The 27,636-nt window shown below is 43.1% G+C and overlaps 1 protein-coding gene across 8 annotated transcripts in view; it reads left to right on the top strand.

Annotated features, from left to right (window-relative positions):
* anks1b (ankyrin repeat and sterile alpha motif domain containing 1B) overlaps positions 1 to 27,636 on the top strand; it is a 261,246-nt gene that overhangs the window by 199,587 nt on the left and 34,023 nt on the right. For all 8 annotated transcript variants that reach the window (XM_072672508.1, XM_072672507.1, XM_072672509.1 and 5 more), the window contains 2 exons: positions 2,191 to 2,289; positions 9,844 to 9,996. In XM_072672508.1, the coding sequence (XP_072528609.1) occupies positions 2,191 to 2,289; positions 9,844 to 9,996 (252 nt within the window). The remainder of the gene's footprint in view (positions 1 to 2,190; positions 2,290 to 9,843; positions 9,997 to 27,636) is intronic.

Genomic DNA, 27,636 nt, shown 5'->3' with positions numbered 1-27,636 from the left:
GTCTTGCATTGTTGATAGGGGTCCTGTGGTCTCTGGATCGTGTAATCTTTTTATCTTTTTCACGATTTTTTTTATCTTGAAACCACTATGACTTTGTGAGATGAATATTATATTATTATAATTATTTTAATTGTATAATGTATCCATCCTCGCTACGATCTCTGCCCTGTGTGGGTTTCCACCAGGTCCTTCAGTCACCTCCCACCTCCCAAAAATAGGTAGGTAGGTAGGTGAATTGGCTATGCTACATTGTCGCTAGGTGTGAGTGTGTAAAGGATAGTGTGCAGGGTATTCCTGCCTTGCACTCAGTGATTCTGTGTAGACTCCTGACCCACCATAACCTTGGAAAATGCAGATAAAACTATGGATGGATGAATAATTGTATAATATTTCTTTATAATTATCTCTATGACACCTTCTTTTAGGTTTAGGGAAAGTGCTGGATAATCAGAATGTCGTGTTTATAATTACATTATTACTTTGAATTGCTTGTGGGTATTGGAGGTGTGGAGAGTAAGGTGGGGGATATGATAAGATTTATCTATGGTATATCTATAGTCCACACACACCTCCTGCCCTGTGGAAGAGTGGAACAGAGTTATTAGTCATGCTTGTGAACACCCATCAGTCCAGCCTCAGATGTGGTTGCACTGCTCTGGTCTAGTGTTCTACCGCAGTGATGATGACTACAGCATGTTGACTCAGGTTTCATTTCATCAGTGTGGCATCAGTGTAGCTCTCCCCAAGGTTATCCACATAGCAAGACCAAGACAAATATTATTGTTAACTTTATCTCCTGCCTGTTCTCTCTCTCTCTCTCTCTCTCTCTCTCTCTCTCTCTCTCTCTCTCTCTCTCTCTCTGTCTCTGTTTCTGCTGGCCTCGATCGCTCTTATCTTACCTGTTAGGGGCAATTTATGCTTCTGCGTGGACTGTGATTGGTCTGCTTTTCCTTTGCCACCACTTTTAAATTCAGTTGGACAAACATTGCCCGAGTTCTTACCTGTACTTGTGTTCTTGTGTTCTTGTGTTCTTGTTAAACCTCATCAGTTGCAGCCCAACCACTGTTCCCTTCAAATGTTTCACCTCCAGCGAAGTTCAGTCCGAATGCCCGAATCTGTTCTTGCTCCACCCGTGTTATTTAGGAAGCATCAGGAAGTGACTTATATCCCAAATACAGCCTATAAATGCATTGCACACCATGCTGCTGTTTCCAATTGCAAAATTTCTGTACAGAGCCCTTGTACTCGCGGGGCGAACTTGCCAAGTCAGTACTACTGAATACACCAGTCCAAACCCACCGTAGTTTGTATGGAGAATCCCCCAAGGATCATGGATTGTGCGTATACATGTAAAACAGTTGCCCGTGACCAACCGAAGCATCCAGCACACCCGCATTTCCTCGTCTGTGTGGCCAGACAAGCACAGAAAATTCACCCTCCTTCTGTCTAGGTTCAATGGCCTTCTTCTCTCTCTTTTGTTACCAAAAATCGAATGTAAACAACAGCTATTTTGTTCCAACTCCAACCTAATCCTCTCAGTTTCAGCCACCGCCGTTTAGAATACGCCCAGAGAGTCAACACAGTAGCATTAAGAACCCCTGCAGAGTGCCGCAGACGCAACTACGCACACGTATAAACGCTGACAATGGCGTAGGCTCTGCGTTGCCTTGACCCAGAAGCATAAATAAATTGGCCTTGTGTGTGGCCTGAGGTACTGAGGACATCTGAGTATATGTGCGCATGCATGTAAATATGTGCATCCTCAGATCTCCTCCGGATGCCAGGTTGATTGGTCTGACAGGGCTTAAGGAAAGGTCATTAAAGGTGAAGCTCAGCATGAAGCAATGGATTGATAGTGCTAAATGTGTGTGTGGTGTGTTTTTGGTTTGTGTGTTTCGAATCCGGAGGAGGACAGGTGTAATGAAACCATCATGTTGAGGGTTCTGAATCAATAAGCATGTAAGAGTGCCTTGGCTATCACATCTGTCAACTTTACAGCTGTGAAGACGAGACAGAAGAAAGTTCTCTTTGCATGTTCTGTACTCCACTGATGTGCCAAATATTTGTGTTCTTTATTATATTGCTTTCAATATTATCTGATTAATGAAAACATGCATTGGCTTATTGGTTGAATAAGAGATTGGTGAAGTAGTTAAAGAAGCTGATGTAGTGGTTTGTTTTCTCATGCAGGGAAGTAATGTGGTGGAGGACCAGGACCTGCTGGAGATTGGGATTTTAAACTCTGCCCACAGACAACGACTTCTACAGGCCATCCGCCTTCTGCCCAGGGTAAGTACACTGAGTAGTGGTTCCACTAAGGTCATATAGTATGTGCGTTGAATGCTGGATGCTTGCCTTGGTCCTGAAATTCTTCTATAGTTAAACATACTCCCAGTATCCAGTATCTGTATCAGGGTTCTTCAGTGTCCTGAGTTTTTATAAAGTCTGATGATTTCCCTGATTAAAAGCTCTGATGTATGTCTATAGATCATTAATGAAGATACTTTAAAACTACTTCAACTGATATCCATCAAATTCAGTTTGTAAATTCTAAAGGAGCTTTGTATCCTTATGATGCTGCATAACTGATTCACAGTTTAGACATGTGGTTGACCGACAGATTGCCTATATGCACACTATGCTATAAAGATATTTGCACATTTTGCACATTGGTAACACTTAATTGTTTCAGATTTCAAACTCAGTTTTATTTAAGACACAACAAGCCGAGTAAGCCTAAAATGCTTTAAAAACATGGTCTGAACGCTGTCTGGAAAGCCTGGAATTTTCTCAATTTTCTCAATATCTGTTTTTTCAGTCATTGAAACGCATGAAAAATGTAGCACAAATCGTTAGGAATTTTAAGCCACTGTGATTGCATATTTAAGCTACTGATGCTCCGTTGTCTTTAACATTTCTAAGTTCAGCCATTTAACTCCTCTGCTGGGTTCTGTTCACTGGCTTCCTGTAGCTGCTTCCCGCATCATATTTAAAACCTTGACGCTGGCCTACAAAGCCAAGAACGGACCAGCCCCTCCGTACTTGATGTCAATGGTCAAAAGCCGATCCGCACCAAGAGCCCTTTCAGCTTCAAGTATGACTCGGCTTGACCCGGAAAACAAGCATCCAGGCTTTTTTCTGTCCTGGCACCGAAGTGGTGGAACGAACGTCCCCTAAGTGTCCGAACGGCAAAGTCGCTCGCTGTCTTCAAACGCAGACTGAAGACCCACCTCTTCCAGGAGCACTTGGGCGTAGTGTAGTGTTGCGTATAGTGGTCTCCATACGGAGTTTTGTATTTAGTAGCATCTAAGCTTAGAGGTATCTTTTGGATCCTAGTCTATACAAACTAGCTAAAGGTGCTTTATGAGTAAATAGTGAAGCACTTTTGTAAGTCGCTCTGATAAAAGTGTCTGCTGATTGCCTTCAATGTAGATGTAAGTGAAGTTTGTAATGCTGCACGGTCATGTGGACAAATGTATACACTGGCATCATATCCAACTGTGTTAAATAGTATAAATAGATACATAACTCACTATACAAATATGTGTATATCACTGATGAATAGTACACCATTTAGCACACATGTGCCTCACACTTTGGCAGGCTTTCCTTCTTAATCGTAAATTGTTTAAACCTGTATTTTCTTCATAGCAAGCATCAGTCAGCTGTATTGAGTCTAGCTGCATGTCATTTTCTCCCGATTGCTTGTACTAGGTGTTTACTAGTAGTATAACCATGTGTGTAAAACCAGTTAATACAGAGAGGCTTTTAATGCGCTCGTTGTATACATGTTCTCACATGCAGAAGTCATGGAAGTCATGAACCGCCATCCAGTATCAACAGACCCTGTGTGGAAAGTACCTCCTCCCTTGCTTACTCAGTCAGCAAATTGACAAATCAACCAAATTTAAAGTTGATCATTGGGATCAATTGCACTGGACATCCAAGCTCAATTACTAGCAGCCCTGTTGAAGCTAATCATCACTCATATAGAACCTTTCCAGCCCTGTGAGGTAGGCTAAAAGGTCTTAACATGCAGCACACTACGCCGCAATCAAAAGTATAAGAATGAGAAATGAGAGATGAAGAAGAAAGTTAATGAAATATTTCAGTCTGGGAAGGATTACAAAGCCATTTACAAGTCAAGGCTGTGTTGCTCCAGCTTACCACAGTGAGAGACGTTATCTGCAAATGGAGAAAACAGTAGTGAATCTTCCCAGACGCGGCCGGCCTACTAAAATTCCTCAGAATGCAGCGACTTACCAGGAAGCCACAGAAGAAGAACCCAGATGAACACCTAAGCTAATACAGGCAGTGCTTAACTCAGATAAGGCCAGTATTCATGATTTCACCATTAGAAAGAATGTGGCAAAATGTGAAAATTAGAAATACCCCCAAGCCTTGGAAATATTTTCTTTGGAATCAAAAGTGAACGTTTTTGGAAGAGGTCCAGAATAAGAACATTATGACAACAGTCAAACATGCTGGTGATGAAGCTCCTCAGCAATCAGAATTTCAGCAGGAATAGTGGTTGAAGTGAACTCTGCATTTATATCTATTGGAGTGTGATCCTTGGGCATTAATGGGATATGTAAGGAGAAACAGTGGAGTAGCTGGTTATCAGGGACTGAGAGTGGCAGCGTAGGACGTGATCAGACCATGGTCAGCAACAACAGTCCATCATCAGCTCCATAAAGAGGAATATTATCGGAGGGCTACAGGTCATAAACCCCTCATTACAGAGATGAATGCACATTTGAGACTTCAGTAGTATAAAAGTCACAGGCACTGCTCTATAGAGAAAATTAGTGCTGCGTCCACCAGAAAAATACTAAAGGCCTAAGTGCGGCTTTCATATGGAAGAGTTTGATGGTAAATTTCCCAGTAGGAAGCTGAAATTGATTTGGTTAACATTTGTGTAATGTTTTCAAACATGTTTGGTCGCCTAGGCAAGTCTAGATGCACATACACCTACTCAGCTAATTGAGCTATATTTTGTAAATTAGTTGGGTGGAGGATCATGGAGTACAGTCAACTCAGAGCAAACATACAGTTGGTGTCGAGCACTAAAGCTGCCTATATATCTGAATATTTAACTTTTTTTATTGTTATATGTGGTATATTAATGTTATCAGTTTTTATAAATATTTCGTTTTTCTGTTTTTATTACTGCTTTTGACATTTTTATTAGAATCCATGACATTCTGAGATTTTCAGACCATTTTGACACCCATACAGGTGCTGAGCACTGGTCATTAACATGCATTAGCTCAGTAGCGCTGACAGGTATAAATGTCAAAGAGTGCCCGGTATGTGGACTGCCTGTAAGGTCCAAAAGCATGCATATACAACTGCTTAGCGAGCGAGTGATGAACAAGATGGAGGTTGATTCAGAATCCATGACTCTGATTCTCTGAGATTTTCAGACCATTGTGACACCCATACAGGTGCAGATGCATTAGCTCAGTAGCCCGGGCAGGTATATATTATGAAGTATGCATAAGAACTGCCCAGTACGTAGGCTACCTGTTTACTCTGCCGAATGCATTTTAAAGATCAGCCAACAGGCCTGAAAAAACAACAGTAGCTAGCTAAATAATAGGTTGCATTAAATACACTAAATTATTATATACTATATTAAATATAGAGTGCAGATAAACATTCAGTAGCTCAGCAGAGCAAATAACAGACTCACTCATTTAGCAGTATCATCATAAGCATAACAGTTAGGCATAATGTAACAACAGTATGTATCCGCAAAACCAAACCAATAGGATAGGACAGATGATGGCAATATTTTGCTAAAACAAGATGTGCAGAAATGAGAGTGACGGCAAGTTGAGCATGTTTGCTGGATCCGGACGACCAAATTAGGATTCTCAAAATAACAGGCCAATAAAAGCATGGATTCTAAGAATGACAACTATCGATTAACACAGACCTGAACTCTACACCAGCCTTTATGCACAAAGAACTGTGGACGCAGCCCCAAAATCTCATTCTCAAGCACTTCATTCAGTAATAATCCAAATAATCTGCTCTTTTTTATTTTTAAAAAACATTTAAAAATAAATTGTATAAAAACTTTGCGTTCCGAATTACAGCTGTCATCGCCAGTGCATTAGTTCATTAATTTAATAATTTTACAGTGTTTAAAAAAGGAATTTTCATCCAAAACCGAAAGCAGGGCTTACATACAGTGCCTTGCATTTTTTATGTATGTGTGTGTTGTGATTATGTGTGCATGTGCCATAAATGTCATTACTGGATGAGATTTCATGGTATTCGCCCACTGTCATTACACACACACACATGCGCACAAATATACACAATCACTCCCACAAGAGACAAGAGGGCTCAGTCTAAGACCCCTACAACTGCAGTAATCCACCAGAGCCATTCTTAGCACTGTGTGTATGCGTGTGCGTTCATACGCCATGATACCAAATAAATCTCTCCAATGTCCTGAATAACCTTCCACTCCCCCTAACCTTCACAATCAGAGAGGACTGGGAAAGAAACGAGGGAAAGATTGTGTGACTGAATTGAGAGCAGGATGGACACACACCCACCCACACCCACACACACACACATAAGCCAGCTTTGTTTGTTTTTTTTCAGAATTTGACCCCATCAGATGTGAGCGGAAAATCAAAAGCTCTGTGTTCTCCAGAGCTGTAGAATACAAATGGTGACGTTACTTCATCTTATTTAGCCGTCTGCATACTTTGTCGAATCGATTATGGGAAGTGTGGTTGTGTATGGAAGCTGGAGTATCTGCAGATTTCGACTCTGCTCAGAATTTACCCACTGAATTTGATGGATGTAAATTTAATAAACAGAGGGTGTAAGGAACAAAAGGAGTTTCAGCAATAAAACAGAGATGATGGAGCTGTCACTTTTGCTGGTGCAGTGTGTGTGTATGTGTGTGTGTGTGTGTGTGTGTGTGTGTGTGTGTGTGAATCATATGGAGATAAGCAGGCTCCCAGTGAGAGGAAGGAAACTTTGAGCTGTAGAGTCAGCACTTTCTGTCTGCTTGCACCTCTAAAGTAAAAGAGACAGCATTCTCACTCTCTCTCTCTCTCTCTTTCTTTCTCTCTTTCTCTTCCCTTCTCCGAGTAAGGCCAGTAACACACAGGGGATGTGGTGGATCACACACAGAAGCAGAGGATTCTTCTGCAGGGGTTGTGTTTAACATATGTGCAGTTCAGGGAAACATATTCCCTAACTGAGCTAATATTAAAATATACACTCACTAGTGCATTATTATAAACCCCTGTGTTGTAGGTTCACCCTGCTAGGGTACAGGTGGAGAGTGTATGCTTGTAGTTGTACAGGTGAAGACTGTATACTTGCTGCCGGGCTGCATGTTTGTGGATGCCCCTTTTAATGAATGCTTTCATCTGTGCACATACGCAGCTTATCTAGTCCCTGTAGAGAAGTCTTGCCAATAGCATAGTATAATAGGACTCTCTGGAACAGGTAAACAGGGGTATAGAGCCCCCCAGCATTGAGCCGTGGAGCAGTGGACCTGTGTTCTCTGGAATGATGAATGGTGCTCCATACTTTTGGGATAAGCTGGGGAGTTGAGGATGAGATGAGGTGGTGAGCATCCAACATGCTGACCTCACTAATGCTGTTGTCACTGAATGCAATCAAATCAGCAATCACCAATGCTCCAGAATCTAGTAGAACGCCTTCCGTGGACAGTAGAGACAGTTATTCCAATAAATATAGAATAAACTCTACAGAACTTATTTTGTACCCTTGGTTTGGGAAGAAACAATGAATAAACAGTCCCAATACTTTTGTTCATATAGTGTGCTTGCTGCTGTTGGGTGGAGATTGTATACTTTCTGCTGAATAGCTAAAGACTGTATACTTGCTGGTATACAGGTGGAGATTATACTTGCTGGTGTTCAGGTGGAGAGTGTATACTTGCTGGTGTACAGATGGAGAGTGTATACTTGCTGGTGTACAGGTGGAGATTATACTTGCTGGTGTTTAGGTGGAGAGTATTTACCTGCTGGTGTACAGGTGCAGGGTATATACTTGCTGGTGTACAGATGGAGAGTATATACGTGCTAGTGTACAGGTGGAAAGTATATACCTGCTGGTGTACAGGTGGAGGGTATATACTTGCTGGTGTACAGATGGAGAGTATATACTTGCTGGTTTACAGGTGGAGAGTATATACTTGCTGGTGAACAGATGGAGAGTATATACTTGCTGGTTTACAGGTGAAGAGTGTATACTTGCTGATGTACAGGTGAAGAGTATATACTTGCTGGTTTACAGGTGAAGAGTATATACTTGCTGGTTTACAGGTGGAGAGTACATACTTGCTGGTTTACAGGTGGATAGTATATACTTGCTGGTTTACAGGTGGAGAGTATATATTTGCTGGTGTACAGGTGGAGGATGTATACTTACTAGTGTACAGGTGCAGACTGTATACTTGCTGGTGTACAGGTGGAGACTGCATATTTGCTGGTGTACTGGTAGACCCTTTAGCCATGGTGTACAGGTGTAGAGTATATACTTGCTGGTGTATAGGTGGAGACTGCAAACCTGCTGGTGTACAGGTGGAGAGTATGTACTTGCTGGTGTACAGGTGGAAAGTATATACTTGCTGGTGTACAGGTGTAGAGTATATACTTGCTGGTGTACAGGTGTAGAGTATATACTTGCTGGTGTACAGGTGTAGAGTATATACTTGCTGGTGTACAGGTGGAGGGTATATACTTGCTGGTGTGCAGGTGCAGAGTATTTACTTGCTGGTGTACAGGTGGAAAGTATATACTTGCTGGTGTACAGGTGTAGAGTGTATACTTGCTGGTGTACAGGTGTAGAGTATATACTTGCTGGTGTACAGGTGGAGGGTATATACTTCCTGGTGTGCAGGTGTAGAGTATATCCTTGCTGGTGTACAGGTGTAGAGTATATACTTGCTGGTGTTACAGGTAGAAAGTATATACTTGCTGGTGTACAGGTGGAAAGTATATACTTGCTGGTTTACAGGTGGAGAGTATGTACTTGCTGGTGTTACAGGTGGAAAGTATATACTTGCTGGTTTACAGGTGGAGAGTATATACTTGTTGGTGTTACAGGTGGAAAGTATATACTTGCTGGTGTACAGGTGGAGACTGCATACTTGCTGATGTACAGGTGGAGACTGCATACTTGCTGGTGTACAGGTGCAGACTGCATACTTGCTGATGTACAGGTGGAGATTAAATACATGTTGGTGTTGAGGTGTACACTATACTGGTTGGTCACACTGATGTGCCTGCTGCACTGGTTGTACGAAACTGACCAATGGCGAATGGGATATGGGGTGATTTTCCACAAAATGTCCGTAACGTGTATAGCGGACCCTACAACGTAGGTGGAGCTCAAGTGCCCAGTGAGTGGAAGCACAGGGTAGGTGTTTGTAATAAAGTGGATGGTGAGTGTATCACCACAATTCCACTGACAGTGAAACCGCAAACTACATTCCTGACAGGCACCACAGTACCAAGTGTATTCTGTTGATCATGATTACACCTGTAAATAGCTTATGTCACCACCTAATATGCCATAAAATGCATAGATCACTGCTTAGATGTTCAGTGATCACGTGATCCTCAAACGAAATGATCAGTCCTGTGTTGACGTGAATAACTGCTGAAGCCAAGATCACAGACTAGAAGTGGAAACAGCAGTGCTGAACCCATGAGACAGCACCACAGCTGATGTAAATGGAGATAGCGATTAGGCCCAAGTCTCCAAAATAAAATGATGACCCGGTGCTCATGCTGTGGCGCAAAGCTCTGTGGTGATGTGACTCTGCATGTGTTTCAGGTGCGACCCATAGGTTACGACGGCAATAACCCCACCTCGGTGGCCGAGTGGCTGGAGTCTCTGGAGCTAGGAGACTACACCAAGTCCTTTCTCATCAATGGCTACACGTCCATGGAGCTGGTCAAGAAGATCTGGGAAATTGAACTCATCAACGTGAGTCCTGAAACGCTCTTCCCTTTCAGCCTGTCTTTATGGTTTTATGAAGTTAGTTGCTATTATCATGAGTATTGTTCACTAATCTGGTCCAGAAGTCCTCAACTATGTTTCTGGTGTAGCTACTGCATGTCCTGTGTATTTTGGCTTTCCCTATCCTAACACTGCAGATCCAGCTTGTCGGTTGATTAACAAATTCTTCCAGAACTGAACTGAGTGAGTCAGACCAGAGACACTCTGAGGCTTTGGATCTGATTATTGAGCATATCCGATTTAATCCGCACAGATTTCCAAACTATCTTTTCTGATCAGAGTCAAGCCAGGTATTCATATGTCATCTGTAAGCATGATTATTTGTATGTAGTTTTAAATTGGATTCAGATTGGATTTCAAATTGGACCGGTCAAACTGTTTTAAGGCCTTTGGCAGTCACAGTGTCCAACCTGTGTGTATGGAGGTCATTATTGGGGTATTGGCCACTGCAAGACTCGAGCAGAGAGCGGATGAGACCAGAACAGAGGCGAGAACAGAACTCATGCCTGGCTAAAACACACACAAGTAACACACACAGTGGGCAGTATTGAGGTCAGCACAAATGATCTCATGAGCTCATGTCCATATACAGTATTGTATGATAATTCAATAATGTCATTATTGTGACAGGCCTATGGTACACATGGTACACTATACTACATGTAGATTCACAGATGCTGCTCCAGGCAGAGTATTCATGCATGCATTGTTACTGTGGCATTCAGTGTGGCACTGTGAGCAACTACAGATCATGCAGATCAGATTTGGCCGTTGGAAATCTGCAGTGCTCAATGCTGATACTCAGACCTTCCATGATTGCAGAAGTTCTAGCTTTCCTTATCCTTTCCTTATATTTCTATATGAGCGACTCAGAGGTTATAGAATCACGTTGCATATAGATTCCTGAGGATATACACTGTGGTACTTAATGGTTTGATTAAAACTGTCCACAGTCAGACAGCCTCCTTCCCAGACAATCAAAGGCTGCTCCTGTTCTTATGTAGAAAATGGAATTATGAGTAATGAAATGAAATGCACAATGAAATCAGCGATGTTAAGCGCTCTCACTCTGGGGAAAGCACGTACATATGAGCTCCACAGGAGCTAATTTACACCGGTGGTCTTACTAAATAGCTGTGCGGATATGAGCAGCAGTGCTCGTCGCGGGCTGTCTAACTGCCTTTGACGAGTGTCGATCAGACCCTGCGTTTGATAAGAGAGGGAGGTGATCGTGTGAGGACGATGACCAGGAGAAGGGGTTTGGTATGTGGTGCAACATGTTCTGTGACACAAGTGTCAGTGTGATCTCATATATCTTCCATATATATCCATATCCAACCGCAATTACTGCAGCCTAGAGCCTGATTGCTGCTCTCAGGGCCAAGCTGATGATGAGAGAGAGAATGAAAGAGAGAGATAGAGAGAGAGTGAGAGAGAGAGAGAATTATATAATGACGTGGGTTGTGATTTCATCTCTCAAAACCACCCACACGCTGTTTAAAGTAGCTCACAGACTGATGCAGTGGGATGGGATACAGTTTTTGCCACAAGAGGGCAGCAAGGAGTCAGATATCAAGTTTCGTGTCAATGTGTAAACATGATTGTGTGTTTATGCTTTGCAGTGTATTTGCTCATTTGAAATTGAGGAAAGTGTACGTTATTCGTACACACATTTTATTATTTAATATTCAGTATTTGAGTTTTTTTATTATTATTCTTACATCATTTGAAAATTAAAAGAAAATCCAAATAGGGCTGAAAATAGGTACTTCATAATGTACACTACCAGTCAAAGGTTTGAACACACTCACTCATAAAATGATTGTTTGTCAGACATAAAAACATAAGGCTTATTGGAACGGACGAGATCTGTGATGTAAATTCAGTATGAATCTGCAGTGTTTTATTTTTATACCGTGGCAGTAAGAACTGGACTGGTTTTTCATCCAGTATGAATCTGCAGCATGTGTCATTTTTATAGTTGGACACAATTTATGTAATCATTTTAATCCTGTATGAATCTGCAGCGTGTCCTGGTGTGTATTTTAGAAGTAATTAAACTTTTAAATGTATATGTATGTATGTAATAACTGTTCTGTCTGTAAAGTCATTTTAATCCATTATAAATCTGCAGCGTGTGTGATTTTATACAGTTGGATAGCATTTATTTAATCATTTTAATCCAGTATGAATTTGCATTGCGTTTGAATGGTTCATTTTGATAGACGGACAATATTTATGCAATAATTTTAATCCAGTATGAATATGCAGTCCTTTTTATCCAGCTCAAATAATCTTAGTACTTTTTGAAGAGATCCACCTCCATGTCTGTACTGTCCTGGTGTGTAGTTTGGAAGTAATCAGACCTTTAAATGTTTTGTTTTTTACAGTCTGATAGTAAGAACTGTAAAGTGATTTTAATCCAGTATGAATCTGCAGCGTTTCCTTTTTCTCTAGCTCAAATCATCTCTGTACTTTAAGGAAACCCACCAACATGTCTTTACTGTCTTGGTGTGTAGTTTGGAAGTAATCAGACTTTTAAATAGACAGTATCACTCAGTGATCATAAATAATAAGAACAATAATAGTACTGGTGTAATAGTACATTGGTATTAGTGTTATTGCAGCAGTATGCTTATTATTGAGGTCTATACTGCAGTATTTCGGTAACACTGCTTATCGCCACATCACCAGTGTGTACGTGTGTGAGGAAAGGACTAGCACAGTGTGGTTTTATGTTAGCCCTCCGGCTTCCTGGTTAAGTAATACACGCTTTTGCTCAGCTTTTCACACAGCTTTATTAGAGCTGACTGTTTAATATGGGTGCTGCACTCTGCTAATGACACAGCTACACACACTCACAAGCTCTGTTACACACTCAAGATGCTGTGTGTATATTCCATTTGAGTACGTGTGTGAGTGTGTGTGTATGTAATGAGCAGTCAGCAGTGGTTGGTTGTAAATATTTCTTTGCTCAGTCTGTCAGAGCTGTGGTTACTGTAGTGTGAAGAACAGCAGTGTTTGTAATACAAACACAGCAGCTCTATTAATGAACAGGTGATATTCACCTCCAATTACTGCTATTAAAGCAACATTATGTGAAATTTTGACCTTACAATAACAACTTAATAATTGCTCTGATGCTCCACTGACCGGTAATATGGAGAATGGCGTCTCGCTGCTAACTGCACTATGCAACTTTGGTGATGTCAGCATGACAACACTGTTGAGAACCTCATAACTCTGCATAATACCGCCTCAGTCCACATGCTTCTTTGTATCTATCAGCTTGTGAAAAGCGTGCCCGTGTCTCAAAATGTGAATTACACCTCCGGACTGTAGGGGGAGACCAGGAGCAAGAAATGCCAATTTTCCATAATGCTGCTTTAACACAATTTTGTATTGTTTTCTCTCTCAATTTCTGTTTATTTTCACATTCTCTTTATTTGTCTTTGTCTGTGTCTCTATCTTCTGTGTGTGTGTGTGTGCGTGTGTGTGTGAAGGGTGACGCAGGTCACTGCAGGGACATTGTGAATTTTCCTCTAATGAGCGTCTGAACTCGGCTCACATCAGAGAGAAGCTCTGTCCCCGAGCTCAGCCGACAGCAATCTGTACTGCAAATTCTGCAAATTACCAACGCACACACACACACATGCACACAGAGGGAGATATGGCTGCCAAGGGAGTGTTGAAAATTGGACAAGTAGGAGTGGTGTGTTGTGTGGTTTTATTTGAGAGAGTAAAGAGAAAAACAGTGTGTGTGTGTGTGTGTGGAAGATAGAGGAACAGATGATGTGTGTATCACAGTGAGAAGAAGCAAGAAGTAGAAAGGGAGGAAGGAGATGGAGACAGGAGAACAGGATGTGTGTTGTTGGTGATGATGAGAGGCAGAGTATTATTGTACAGAGTACAGTACAGAATTAAGAACTGTTGTTTATTGCCACTGTTTCAATATAATCCATCCGTCCATCTAATCCACTTCTTCCAGAGCCTATCCAGAGTTGTTGGTTCTACCCAGAGTCCATTACAGGCTACTACATCCACCCATTCACTCACACCAAGAGGCAACTCAGCCTACCATGTGTTTTAGGAGGAAAAACTGGAGCACCCTGAGGAAATCCACACAGACATGAGGAGAGCACACAACAGCTCCTTACAAAATATAACCAGAGCAAGAATCGAAAACCACAACCCCAGAGCTGCGCACCGCACACACTGCCTGCGTCATGCAATCCTGCCATCCTGCCTGAATATGATTACATCATTTATTGTGAACTCCGTGTTCGTGTGGGTTTCCTCTGGAGACTCCGGCTCCTCTCACTTCTCAAAACACATGGTTGGTGAATTAGCCATGCTAAATTGCCCCTAGCTGTGAGAAAATGGGTGCGTTTGGTACCCTGCACTGGACTGTCTCCGGACCCACCGCGTCTCTGACCAGCGAGAAGCAGATAAGAAGATGAGTGGCTGATTTTATTGGGAATTTACTCACATAATTAACTACTCAACATAAGTCAGAAGCCAGCAGGAGCGCATAGCCAAACGAGAGTGCAAATATAACACAAAATGACTACGCTAGACTAGTAGACATATCAGACAGCACTGACAGACATAAAAATACACATAGAATAGAATTAATAGATAGGCATATATACATATACTGCATTATGAATACAATAAATAATAGGTGCATCAATCCAGTGTGTGTGTGTGTGTGTGTGTGTGTGTGTGTGTGTGTTTACAGTTCTGTTAGGCCAGTGTGTTGTTGTGTAGACTGATGGTCTGTACATAGAATGTGAGCTGAGTATGTGTGTATGTGTCCTGAAGGCCATCATGTTGTATGCTGTGTTTGTAGGGGTTTAGTAACCTGATGGCTTGTGGGACAAAGCTCTTGCTGAATCTGGCAGTCCGCAAAATATAGCCTTCTAACTTCTGCTACACAAGACAGTATGGAGAGCAATCCTAGCCCTGTTACACTCTAATTACACAGCTTATTACACACTAAGGCGTATTACTCAGTTACTACTGGGGCTTCTGTGCAGTGGGTGAAGGCTATTCTTCGGTAATAGAAGATAGAAGTGTGTAATAAAACTCTCAGCCCACTGGTGAGGCCTTGGTCATTTAAGGAACTCACTTCTTCATTCAGTGAGCTATGAGCTATTATTGAGCTATAATTCATATGAAAGGACTACTTGCTTTAGATATCACCAGCATTAAGTGCGACTTCTAAGGGTTAAATAATCCAGTTTGACCTGAGAGCTGGGCTTCTGTTGTGTTCTGTTCTGATCTGATTGGTTAATTAATTCCACTCTGTGGCGAGGGTTCGGTTAAATGGATTTGTGTTTGTGTGGGGATTATTAAAATACCACAACGCCACTCCTTTGACCTTCGCTGAAGTAGCACTGCTGAGCTCCTTTGAAGGAATGGAAGTAGGGAAGGAAGAGGATAATGCAGAACGTGAATGAGATGCAGTCAGCGTGTTAATGCTGCTGCTGAATACAGAGCTCGCTTTGAGCTCACAGCTTCATTAATACGCCAGGCGTGACTTGTCCTATGGGGACATTTGAAGGAACCCCTTAAAAGTGATAGTAACAGAAGTGTATACCCATTTACACTGATGACATGTGGCTGACGTCGTCTGCACAAGGACTTTTATTTGAGTCATGTCACACAGGTAGGTGGATGAAGGTCCCATATTATGGAACTTTTTGATATACACTATATGTCCAAATGTTTCTGGACGTTTAGCTACTTTAAGTTGTGCAAATGCACACACACCCACACACCTTGTAGTACAGTAGTGCCAATAAGTGCCAAAAAGATGAACCTATTGGCACCATGCCTAATGCCAGGTGTGGGCTAAAGGGGTGTAAAGCACCCCCCCCCCCCCAAAGCATTGAGCTGAAGCAGTGTTATCAGGGATGATGGTGGGTGCTCTGTCCAATACTTTTAGGATGAGATGGGGGGTTGGGGATGAGGTGACCTCACTAATGGTCTTGTCGCTGAATGCAACCAAATCCTCACAGCAATGTTTCAGAATCTAGTAGAAAGCCTTCTTTTCTGGACAGTAGAGACGGTTATTCCAACAAAGGATACACAGATTTATTTAAATACCCTTGATTTCAAAGGAAACAGTGAATGAGCAGGTGTCCTAATACTTTTGTCTATATAGTGTATTGTGAGGTTGATGGAAGATATTGTGCCTTTTGAGCTTTAAATAAGTGTTTAGTACTGAAAGGAGCGTAGGCACAGAAAGCAGACCGCACCTGGGCACTCCTGGGTGGTATAAGATTGCGGCTCAGCGGACTTGGCTGCAGCAAAATGAAACAAATTTGCGCCTTCCCCAAATGCTGGCGGTGGGTCTGAGTGCGGCGCAGGATTTCCCCAGACGAGGAAAGTGAGCGGACTGAGTGATGAGTCTTGAGGACTAAAACTCCCACTGCTCTCAGAGCGCCAGACCGTCATTTAACCACAGCTCTCCACTAGATGGCTCTAGTGCGCCTCAGCTCAGACCTCATTCACCTCATTCAGCAGAAGAACCCTGGACTTGTTAGGACTGTCTGATTGATAGAGCAGTGGAAAAAGAAGGAATTAGGGGGTGCACTTTGATGGAAGGGCTTTTGGGACAGAGGGCTTTTAGGGGTGTTATTTTTGCATGAGAAAAAGGGGGATGGGTTTGGTGGGAGCCGAGCTGTCGAGTCTGAAGGAGTTCAGATGTTTTATTGAAGAGAAAAGCACAAAGCTGCTGTCCAAACATCAAAGGGTGGGTGTGTTAGTGTGTGTGTGCTTCTCATTTTTCGGCAAAGGTTTACTGGCATTCCACACGTGTAAGAACCTGTGTTTCTGTGTATGTGAAAGAGAGAGATTTCTATTTGTATTTATGGTGGGGCTCGAAATGTTTGCATTCTCACACTAGACATATCCACAAGTTACTTTGTCCAGATACTGGGGTTACCAAGTTCAGTACCGTACTGTGGGAAGTATTTGATATTCAGTACCTTTTTTAATGATAAGGGAAGGCATTGAAAAAACTCACTAACCATACAAAAATGTATTTAGGACTTTTTAAAGCTGGAGAAGGTGATTTATTCTTTTTTTTTCATTTTTATTAATTTTGATTTATTATGAAAATATAATTATTATTTTTATATTTGATTTTTTTTTATTAATTATGATTAATTATGCTCTGGTATTAAAAAAAAAAACATGTTAAATGTAAAAACCCTGTCCAATAATTTGATTCCAACCTGAATTACATTATTGGATAGCCTATCTTCCTGTCTACCTACCCACCTACCTACCTCCTGACCGGCCCACACGTGAAATATGGCTGCACACACAGCTGAAAGCTACCAAGTTGGATTCAAAACAGCTTGCACTGATAAAGAGAGAAATATGTTGCTGGATAGGTAATGAATTAAAAGTAGCAAGCCTTTGTAGCTACATTATGTGTTAAAGGCGTGTTATGTAGCTAAAGGTCCGTACTCTCATGCATTTCTTAGAAAGCTTACGGATCCACATAGAATGAAACTGGAAATCGTGGGAGCGGTGTAGCCAATAGTACGAGCAAAACCCGACCGCCGCCATGTGAACACGGCGAAGAAGAAACTTACAGCAGAACTTTTTACATTTACATTCATCATTATTATACATTACCATGACCTTCTCTTCCATCGCCATGCTTGTTGTTGTCAAAAACTTTTGTTTCTGAACTGCCCTCTACTAGATATATTGCTCAACATCCATGCCAGCGAAAAGGACGCATAGAAGTCTGGATGGATGAAATGGACTTGGGTGGTCTTCATAGAAATCAGTCTTAAGCTGTGGGTAGGGTTGCCACCTTTCAGAAATGAAAATAAGGGACGCCCACCATGGCTCCTCGGAGCCATGACCATCATGGGCCCAACTACAAACATTTTGTATCTAGGAAATGTATAAAGAATAAATGTTTTTTCGTAACTAATGTATTTATTTATTAACTATTATTGCATTAGTATGATTTGTTCTTTAAATGGCTTTGATTACATTTATGACATTTAGCTGACGCTCTTATCCAGAGCGACTTACAAGGTTACTCCTATTACAGATGTAGGCCAATGTAGTGTTAGGAGTCTTGCCCAAGGACTCTTATTGGTGTAGCGCAGCACAGTCAGACCGTGAATCGAACCCCAGTCTCCCACATGGTGTAATAGCTCACTGGCAGATAGTGGTGTTATCTGTTGCGCCACACCAACCACTACTAATATTTACATTGGTTAATACTACTGAATATTAAATAAATGATCATTCATTTGACTTTCAAAACTCAATATCCTAAACAGGCAATCAAACCACCATAGTCTACTAAAATAAGCTATCCCCATTTAACAATGTGCCTTGAAATCATCTTCACTGTCCAGCCAAGGATGTGTCATTCCCCACTCATGTCTGTACTGGACATTTATGGAAATACTGAACAAAATTGGTTCAATACGGGACGCAACATTTAAGTGCCAAATAAAGGACGATTCTGTATTTTACGGAACGGGTGGCAAACCCTAGCTGTGGGTGTAAGCTAGCTAGCCATCTTCATGTTAAATGTTGCATTCTAGATTGTGCTGCAGCTGGTGTCGTTTGATGGTATTCATTTTTTGTTAGTCGATGTTGGCTTTGAACGGGACATTTGCAAATGAGGTGATGCAGCTAAGTAAGTGAGTTAAGAGAGATTCTTCAACTTCTACACCTTCAAAGCATGGATGCGTGGATTTACAACACCACCACCCCTCGCTAAGCTGCCCTCTCTATAATGGCTAGTCAGGCCATGTTTATTCATTCTTTGGAAGGAGGGTTAAAAGTAGGGGGGTTGATTTTTTTAGTTGATTTTTTTTTTTTAAACCTAGCTTACGCTTGCACCTGCTACAAAATCACCTACTCCAGCTTTTAGTGGCAGTGGCTGGGGATAAAGCTACGGTAGGCGGACAACAACACAGCAGCAAATTGCAGTGTCTGCTTACCCAATAGCATACCCTTACAATATAGAAATATAAAGAAATGACAAGGTTAAGCAGTATCTTTTTCACACTCCATAAAGGAGCAGTGTTGTTTCCAAGTATGAATAAAATATCCATTCAAAACATTTTTAATGGAATTTTTCACAGTGCCCTCCCTACGTACAATGCCAAAACAGCAAGCTGTGATTGGCCATTTTCCACATTAGTCAAACAGCAACAGTAGGTGAGTTTTGGCCACATGATGAAAAGCACCAGACGATTGTCAGAAGCCTGGCCTGCGAGGCTATAGAAGACATGCTACTGCATGGATGGAATGTAGGCCTGCAGCCACACTGACCCTCTGAGGATAAGATCGATGAGGGTAGAGGGTAAGCTGGCCTGCTTTAGGTAACTCCCTGTCCACCCCCTCTTATCCTGGTCTGGTCTCGGTCTTGCCTTGGACTCTTAGACCTCAGTACTGTTTTATGGCTATGACTGTTACACAGTAGCCTCAAGCAGAAATACCTGTAACAGGTGACAGTTATACTTGGATATAAATAATATATTGTTGCTTTCACATAATTCACATAACATGTTTTATACTTTTTGGCATAATAAAAATCTGGCATCTGAAGAATGGACCTCCTGAATGACTTGTAAGTTCTACTGAAGGCTGAGATAATAAGCAGACTTCAATCTAGAGAAAGCTGGCTAAGCTGGTGGCCTCAGAGACGCAGCTATGAAACCTTGACCTGCACTGATCCATTTTATGTCCATGGTATGTTTACATATGCAGATATGACTATTACCGTGTGTTACAGAATGTGCGTACTCTTGCAGGAAGTGCTATAGCCCGTTTCCACAAGGGATCAGGCCACACAATGCAGGTTTGTTAATCGTCGGTCTCTGGAACAAGCTGAATCACTTTCAGTGCTGTTGAAGCAGCATGCGGTCCAATCAGCACAGTACAAGCTTACCTTCACTTCCCTTCCTCAAATGTGAGTCAGAAAAATTTGTTTTCTTCAGACAGCAGGTACAGCGGCTCTGCTAGCAGCATGTTCCAGCTGTCTGAGACCTGACCCCAATTTATAAATACTTTATTTTTTCCTGTCACATCACTAATGACGGAACGCGTGTTCTGCTAGGAGCATAAAGGACTAGAGTGGCTCCTTAGATGTTTATTGAATTTTGAGTATGCATAAAAATAGGCGTCCTAACTAGCAACCACTGGTAGCGTATACAGCGCTTGTAGCATACACTTGTATTAAACGTCACCATGGTTAAATTTGTAGCTTGGGGTCATGTGTTAGGGCTCTTTGTTTTGGTTAAGGGTCAAAATGATAGTTGGGACTGCGGGTAGAGCTGTGTTTATTGTTAGGCGTGGACCTGTGATGATGGTTATGGTTAAAATGATGGCTCTTGCAGTCTCACTTCCAGCCAGGATCCAGGTTTAATCATGCCAGACATCAGTTTCTCAACATGTACATACATCCACTGCAACCTCATTGCAGAACTGGGTGGAGTGGAATGTATTTGGCTCTGGGCTAACACTAAAGTCAATGATAATGACAGTAGCTTATGGGGTACTCAGCCATACCTGAATGCAAAGGAGCAACTAACAAGATTACATCTGGAACATCCTTTCTACCCGTACTGTGTGTTGTGTAGGTGCAGCACCATCATCTGGAAATTGATGCCTTGCCCTGGGGCTGTGCTTATGAATATTTTTAGGATTAAGCATATGTAGTCAGCCTTGTTTCATCTTGTATGAATGCATAGCATCACTGTCAGCTCATACGTCTAAACAGACCCATCTAAACATCTGCTGCACTGTCTTTCAATCCACACGTTTTAATTTAGAGCTTATAATTACTCTTTAAAGAAGAGTATGGCATTTTCATTTAACCAGGCAAAGAACTATTTCGCGGCATGGACTGTGATTTATTATAGGGAGTTCAGTACAGAGGTTTACTGGTCCACAGTGCTGCATCGATTGTCTTGTACCACTCTCCGAAATCATTTTTCCCCTCTGGCATCAATGGCCTATAGGGCAACAGTGATACGCCATTGGGAGGCATTCACAAGTCCACAGCTCTTAGTACACCTTCAATATGGTGGCTCTAGAACATCCCATGAAGTTAGCAGTACCTTCACCCGGTACTCTTTTATCATGCCCTTTTGAGCATAAGCCAAATCACCTTCTTTGCCCATGACCAGGGGTGGTCATAATATTCTGATATGACTGTGACAGAGCATCTCAGAAACTACTAAGTTTGTGCGATGTTCTAGAGCCGCTGTAGTGAAGGTGTGCCGAGAATGGACTTGAGTGCCACCCAACAGCATAACAGTGGTGCCCCATGGGTCATTGATACCAGAGGGGAATGACAATTCGAGAGAGGGGTGCAGAGCAATTGATGCACCACAGTGGAGCAGTTAACCTCTATAATGAACCCAATACAGTCCATGCCACGGGATGCAGTGCACTGACCACACCTGGGGTAAAATGAGCCTTTCCTTGCCAACCAGCTAGAAACAGTGAGTGGACATGTTTGAGAGACAGATGCACACAGATGGTCAGTGTAGATAGACAGAGGAGAGAGCAACTAAGCCAGTGGACACCAAACCTGCTCTACTGTCTTCCTCCTGATTTCACCTTAAACCTGAGTCATATCAGGTTTACCCATGTCTGAAGGCAATTATTATCTAGACCAAATATGACAGATTGAGACTAAGGCTGTAGATCTCCACGAGCAGGACTGGTGAGCACTAGACTCCCATCCAGAATGCGGACCTATCTGTGCCCTTTTGGCCTACTTGCCAAGAACGACTGCAGCATCATTAGAATACATGTTTGGGTCTTGTCAACATTACAGTTCACATTAATGAGCCCATAATTCACGCTACTAATAACTGAAATTGTTTATTAATGCTGAGCTCACTTGATTACCATGATTGCAGCGTGATTATGTCGGCCACGCTCATGGGAACGAACTCAATAACTCGACATACAGCAGGTAAGTGTGTGCGCGCTGAAATACATCCAGTGAGGATGTGATGGCGTCACCGGGGTCCTAATAGTAGGCGGCCAAAAGTCATCAAGCCAGTAATAATAGTTTAGCTCCTTTTTCTGATAACTGTTACCCTGTTGCCATGACTGCTAGCGGTAGTTACCATAGAGACCACTTGCGTGAAGTAAGGGTGATTCAAATCTGACGTGCGTGTGTGACGCATGTGTGTGTGTGTGTGTTCCTAGTTTCTGTGTCCTTTGTGTTGTGTTCTTGTGTTCATTACCTCCTCCATCACCTCTCCAAAAGCACAGATTGCAGATTGTCTCTCCCCACTCCAGCAGATGGCTGCTGCCTTCGTTAACACAGCAGGTTTATCCAACACACACTTTGTAATGGATACACACACATACACACATTATTACTCTGTGTCTTTTCCTCTCGCACTTCCTCTCTCCTTGTACAGGCTGAGAACGGTGCCAACTAGAGGTGGAACGATTCACAAAATTCACAAGTTGATTCGATACAGGGATGCCTCACTTCAGTGTATTTTTCAGTGCCCTATTTTAAAGCCAGCAACCAAATATTACCATGCTAATGTTTACATTTTCAGTTTATTAGAGCATTAAACATTATAAGAGTGCTATATTTTATACTAAGCTAATATGTTAGCCCCAAGCTAGCATAGCCATTAGAAATTTAGAAAGAGTCTACTCTAGATTTCTGGCACCTCGTGGACCCGCTTACTCCCTCACACATTCAGCAAGCTGAAGGTTTTCCCCAGGAGTGCGCAAATAGCTTTTGGTGCTTTGCATCACTGACACTGCGTGGGCTTGTTTTTTAGAGGATGGATGGTTTGTACTCATTATCAGACTGCTTGTTTCCATTGTCTTGTAGAGCAGAGGTGGACAGGACCTAATGCTTTTAGTTTTTTTGGCAAAATTTATAGCAGCGTTTCTAGATTTTCTAGTACCTGAATCTCTGCGACACAGGCTCTTATTTCAGTTCTGAGAGTCTTTTTGTTTTTTGGGAAAAGTAGTAGACTTTCTGATGGACACATGCATGAGTCTAAAAACAGCACATAGCAGTGACCTAAAGCCTTTTTTTCTTGCGCACAAGGCGACATCTGCCTGGAAAATCACAGAGATTTAAATCCGGATGGGACTAAAATTGTCAGACCACCACTGTGAAAACCAGTAGGTATTTCTGTCAATCCAGACAGAAATAAAGAGGATCACTGAGCGCTTCTTATCTGGGTAAATTTCATCCCGACAAATTAGTGATGGAAGGCCACTTATGATGAAAAAGCTTTATTTTGTGGTCTACATGATGTATGCTGAGACTTATGTTGCTATGGCAATATGAGAAGATCAAAGACCTAAAGCATCTTCGGCTTGGACCAATTTAAGTGCATAAGGAAAGTCTGTGTTACATTATTACCCCCATGTCATTATGTGCCCTGTTCCCCTCTATTTATTGCAGTTTAATCAGTGTTCAAATATAGAGACGTCAAAATCCACCCCAGGATTTTGTTCCAACTGCCTGGGCAGCTCTGCTGCAGCTAAGCTGCCCAGGCAGTTGGAACAAAATCCTGGGGCGGATTTTGACTTTCTGCACCCGAATTTTCCATCTCTATACTTGATACTCTGTATTGTTACACCTCTGATGCCAACCTTTTTCTCTAGAGTCACACACACTCTCACACACACACACACACACTCAGATCTCCACGTACACAGTGCCTTTACCAAGATAAACGACTTTCTTCAGGACCTAAGAATGCACTGAATACTGATTTTGTGCTTCTGTGTGAGGATTGTTTTGTTTGCTGGGTCGTGAGTGTGTGTGTGTATGTATATATGTGTGTGTGTGTGTGTACTTGTGTACATGAGATGATAGCAATAGCATGCTGTGTGTGTGTGCAGGAATGTTTTCATTCTGTGAGTGGTGCTGTGTGCTCTCAGTATCTGTGTGTGGACATGGTAGTGTGTGTGGGTGGACGAGTGTGTGGGCTCATGTGTTACACTAACGCGTCCTGCGAGCATGTTTGGCACACGGTGCTGGAGGCTGCCGGTGTGTGCAGGTTTAGAGATGAGATCGTTCTGAACACAGAGGCACAGAGGAAGGAACACGAATGCAGCGATGGTGACGTCGACCGGCGCTGAGTTTTATATAAGCTGCTGCAAGTGTACTCTTCTTCATGCTGACACGTTCAAATGCCTCTCTCGCGCGCCCGGGTTCAGTTTTATGGGATGACTGCATGTAGTTACAGTAATGGCGAAGCATCAGGGAAGCCTTTTGCTCTCTTTCTCTCACCATCTTTCTCTCTTTGTCTTGCTTTCTCTCTCACTGTCTCTGCCTGTCTCTCTGTCTCTCCTCTCTCTTGCTTTCTGCCTCTCTCACTCCCTCACTCTATTGCTTTCTTTGCCTCTCTCACTCCCTCACTCTCTTGCTCTCTCTGCCTCTCTCACTCCCTCACTCTATTGCTTTCTTTTGACTCTCTCATTCCCTCACTCTATCACTTTCTGTGCCTCTCTCACTCCCTCACTTTCTTGCTCTTTTTGCCTTTCTCATTCCCTCACTCTATCGCTTTCTTTGCCTCTCTCACTCTCTTGCTCTCACTGCCTCTCTCACTTCCTCACTCTCTTGCTCTCTCTGCCTCTCTCATTCCCTCACTCTATTGCTTTCTTTGCCCCTCTCACTCCCTCACTCTCTTGCTCTCTCTGCCTCTCTCACTCCCTCACTCTCTTGCTCTCTCTGCCTCTCTCACTCACTCTCTTGCTCTCTCTGCCTCTCTCACTCCCTCACTCTATTGCTTTCTTTTGCCTTTCTCATTCCCTCACTCTATCACTTTCTTTGCCTCTCTCACTCCCTCACTTTCTTGCTCTTTTTGCCTTTCTCATTCCCTCACTCTATCGCTTTCTCTGCCTCTCTCACTCCCTCACTCTCTTGCTCTCACTGCCTCTCTCACTCCCTCACTCTCTTGCTCTCACTGCCTCTCTCACTCCCTCACTCTCTTGCTCTCTCTGCCTCTCTCATTCCCTCACTCTATCACTTTCTCTGCCTCTCTCACTCCCTCACTCTATCACTTTCTCTGCCTCTCTCACTCCCTCACTCGCTTGCTCTCTCTGCCTCTCTCATTCCCTCACTCTACCGCTTTCTTTTATTCCCTCACTTTCTCCATCCTCTCTTTCTCTGTCTCTCTCTCTTGTTCTGCCCTGTCTCTCTGTCTCGCACTCTCCCCTCTCTCTGTATCCTTTGCGCTATCTGCCTTCTCTCTTTCTCTCTCTCTCTGACACACATACATGTGGTCACACACACACACACACACACACACACACACATCCACAGCAGACAAAGCATGCAAACATTTTTTTTCGTGCAGGATCACGCCTGTTCATGTTGTCTGTGGATATTTTTGCTCTTTGGTTTTGGAGCTCCTCTGCTCTTCTGCTGTTGCAGCTCTGGCTGAAGACAGATCTCACAGGCTTAGAAAAAGAGACAAATGGAGAAGCAGGGGAGAAAGAGAAGCAAGAGAGAGAGAGAGAGAGAGAGAGAGAGAGAGAAACATGGGAAAAATCTTTTACTGCACGCTGAAGCACGTTGCATTATCACCTCTGCACACACCCAGCTTTACAACTCAAGCTTGATCGATGAGCAGGGTATTGAGCAGGAGCTGGAGCTCCTTGCACTCTGATCTCTCCCTGCATCGGGTTACAGCCGAGCAACGGCACTGGAAGGGTTAAACAGCAGCTCTGACAGAGTCACACAGAGGGGGGAGAGAGAGAGAGAGAGAGAGAGAGAGAGAGAGGGAGAGAAGGAGAGAGAGGGAGGTTTTACAGCATTAAGGCGCATGGCTGCAGAAGCGGATCAGCTCCTCTCTGGATGGGAGCAGAGTATCCATAGTAACCAGGCAGAGGGAGGACGAGGAGCGCCGGACCGAGAGCGAGGGATCGAGCAAATGGGATAGAACAAGGATAGAAAGATAGAAAGAAAAAGAGGGTGGGAGAAAGAGGGCGAGAGAGAGAGAAAGAGAGAGAGAGAGAGAGAGTGCTGGAGCTGGAGGAAGAGGCAGGTGCTGGAGAACGTAGCGTGAGGAGACTGGAAAGAGAGGAGAGCGTACGAGTGTGTGAGAGATAGACGGAGAGAGGGAGAGAGAGAGAGAGAGAAAGGGAGGGAGAGAGGGAGAGAGAGGGCCTGTTTTTTGCAATGTAGTGTGGTGTGGTGTTCACCATTACAGCCATCTCACTGAAAGAAGAACAGTTTGAGAGAGAGACAGAGAGAGACATAGAGAGAGAGAGAAAAGAAAAGGAGTAGGTGGTAGACTGGTGTGATGCTCTGTGTAAAGAGCTACTTGGTGGTGTAGTGAAGCATCTTCTTGAAGAACCCAGGATATTACTCTATCAGTTCCAGCACATCTACAACAGCAGAGATTCCAGGTAAGTACTCACACACACACACACACACACACACACACACACACACACACATAGGAGCAGGTGAAACAGTGAGGTGACGGCCAGAGGAAAGGAGAAGAGGGAATAAAGGAGAGTTCACTACGGCCGAGGGTCTCTGATCGGTGCACTGTGAAGCCTATTGTTCTGGGATCGCTGCAGTATACCTGCATTTAGTTTCCTCTCAGATCTAATCTGGGCTGTACTAGACTCTCTCTACTCCCCTCTGTCTCTCCGAGCACATGTGTGCGTGGTGTAACGAGCGTATGCGCCCGCGCGCGTGTGTGTGTTTGTCCTCATGTACCCCGCTGCTGAGTTCTCTCGCGGCCCTCCTGATCTGCAGGTGTCAGAGTCCAGCGTGACGAGCAGTAAGCCATTCCCATTAGACTGCATTATGCAGAAGACCAGAGCTGAGCACTAGAGCGGAGGCTACGCTCTAATAGAAGTGCACTGCCCTGTTTTGCTCCTTTACGATGCTGGAGTGTTGTAGCGCTACTGTAGTAATCTCATCACTATGCCGCTCACATTCAGCTGAGATAAGCTCTCTGCAGTGGACTCCAAACTCCAGCGCTCAGTCTCAGCAACACAGTGGTGCAGTCAGAAGTTTCGTGTTCGGGGTGCGACCTGAAGGAAATTCGATTAGGAAAGTTTTCCTTACTTGCATGGCTGAGCTTATTTCTCGACTGGGCATGGTGCCCGTCTGACTTTACGCTCAAAGCCAGGGCTGGGGAACCAAGGGCCTCAGTCCAGCACAGTTGGTGATCTCCTGGCTGTAACGCGCTGACTACACCTGGTAATTAACGGGTGAGTTGAATCATGGGTGCTGGAGCAGGAAAAGCACAAGTAAAAAAGGAATCTGACCCTCCAGGGCTGGAGTTCCCCAGCTTTCCCTACTCTAAGCAAAAAGGGCTTTCTGGAGTTAAGGTGCCTTGCATTTTTCTTGTATATATAGAAGCATGGTTCTATATAGAAGCACATAGTCTTTACTAAAAAACCTACTAAGAACCCATTTTTAAGAGTACAGTAGGCAGCCTGGTCCGCCAATCACAGGTCAACAGCACTAATCCAGATACACAGTATACAGTGCCAAGCCACGCAGCCGTCCAAGTCTGATGGTTGATTGATTGCCAATACTGGACTTTTTTTTCGTGCTTCTTTGTACACCAGTTCAGTGGGCGGTTC

This window comes from Salminus brasiliensis, chromosome 2 (assembly GCF_030463535.1).
Source record: "Salminus brasiliensis chromosome 2, fSalBra1.hap2, whole genome shotgun sequence".
Lineage (NCBI taxonomy): Eukaryota > Metazoa > Chordata > Actinopteri > Characiformes > Bryconidae > Salminus > Salminus brasiliensis.
The sequence above is the reverse complement of the archived record's forward strand: the minus strand, read 5'-3'. Positions and strand labels throughout refer to the sequence as shown.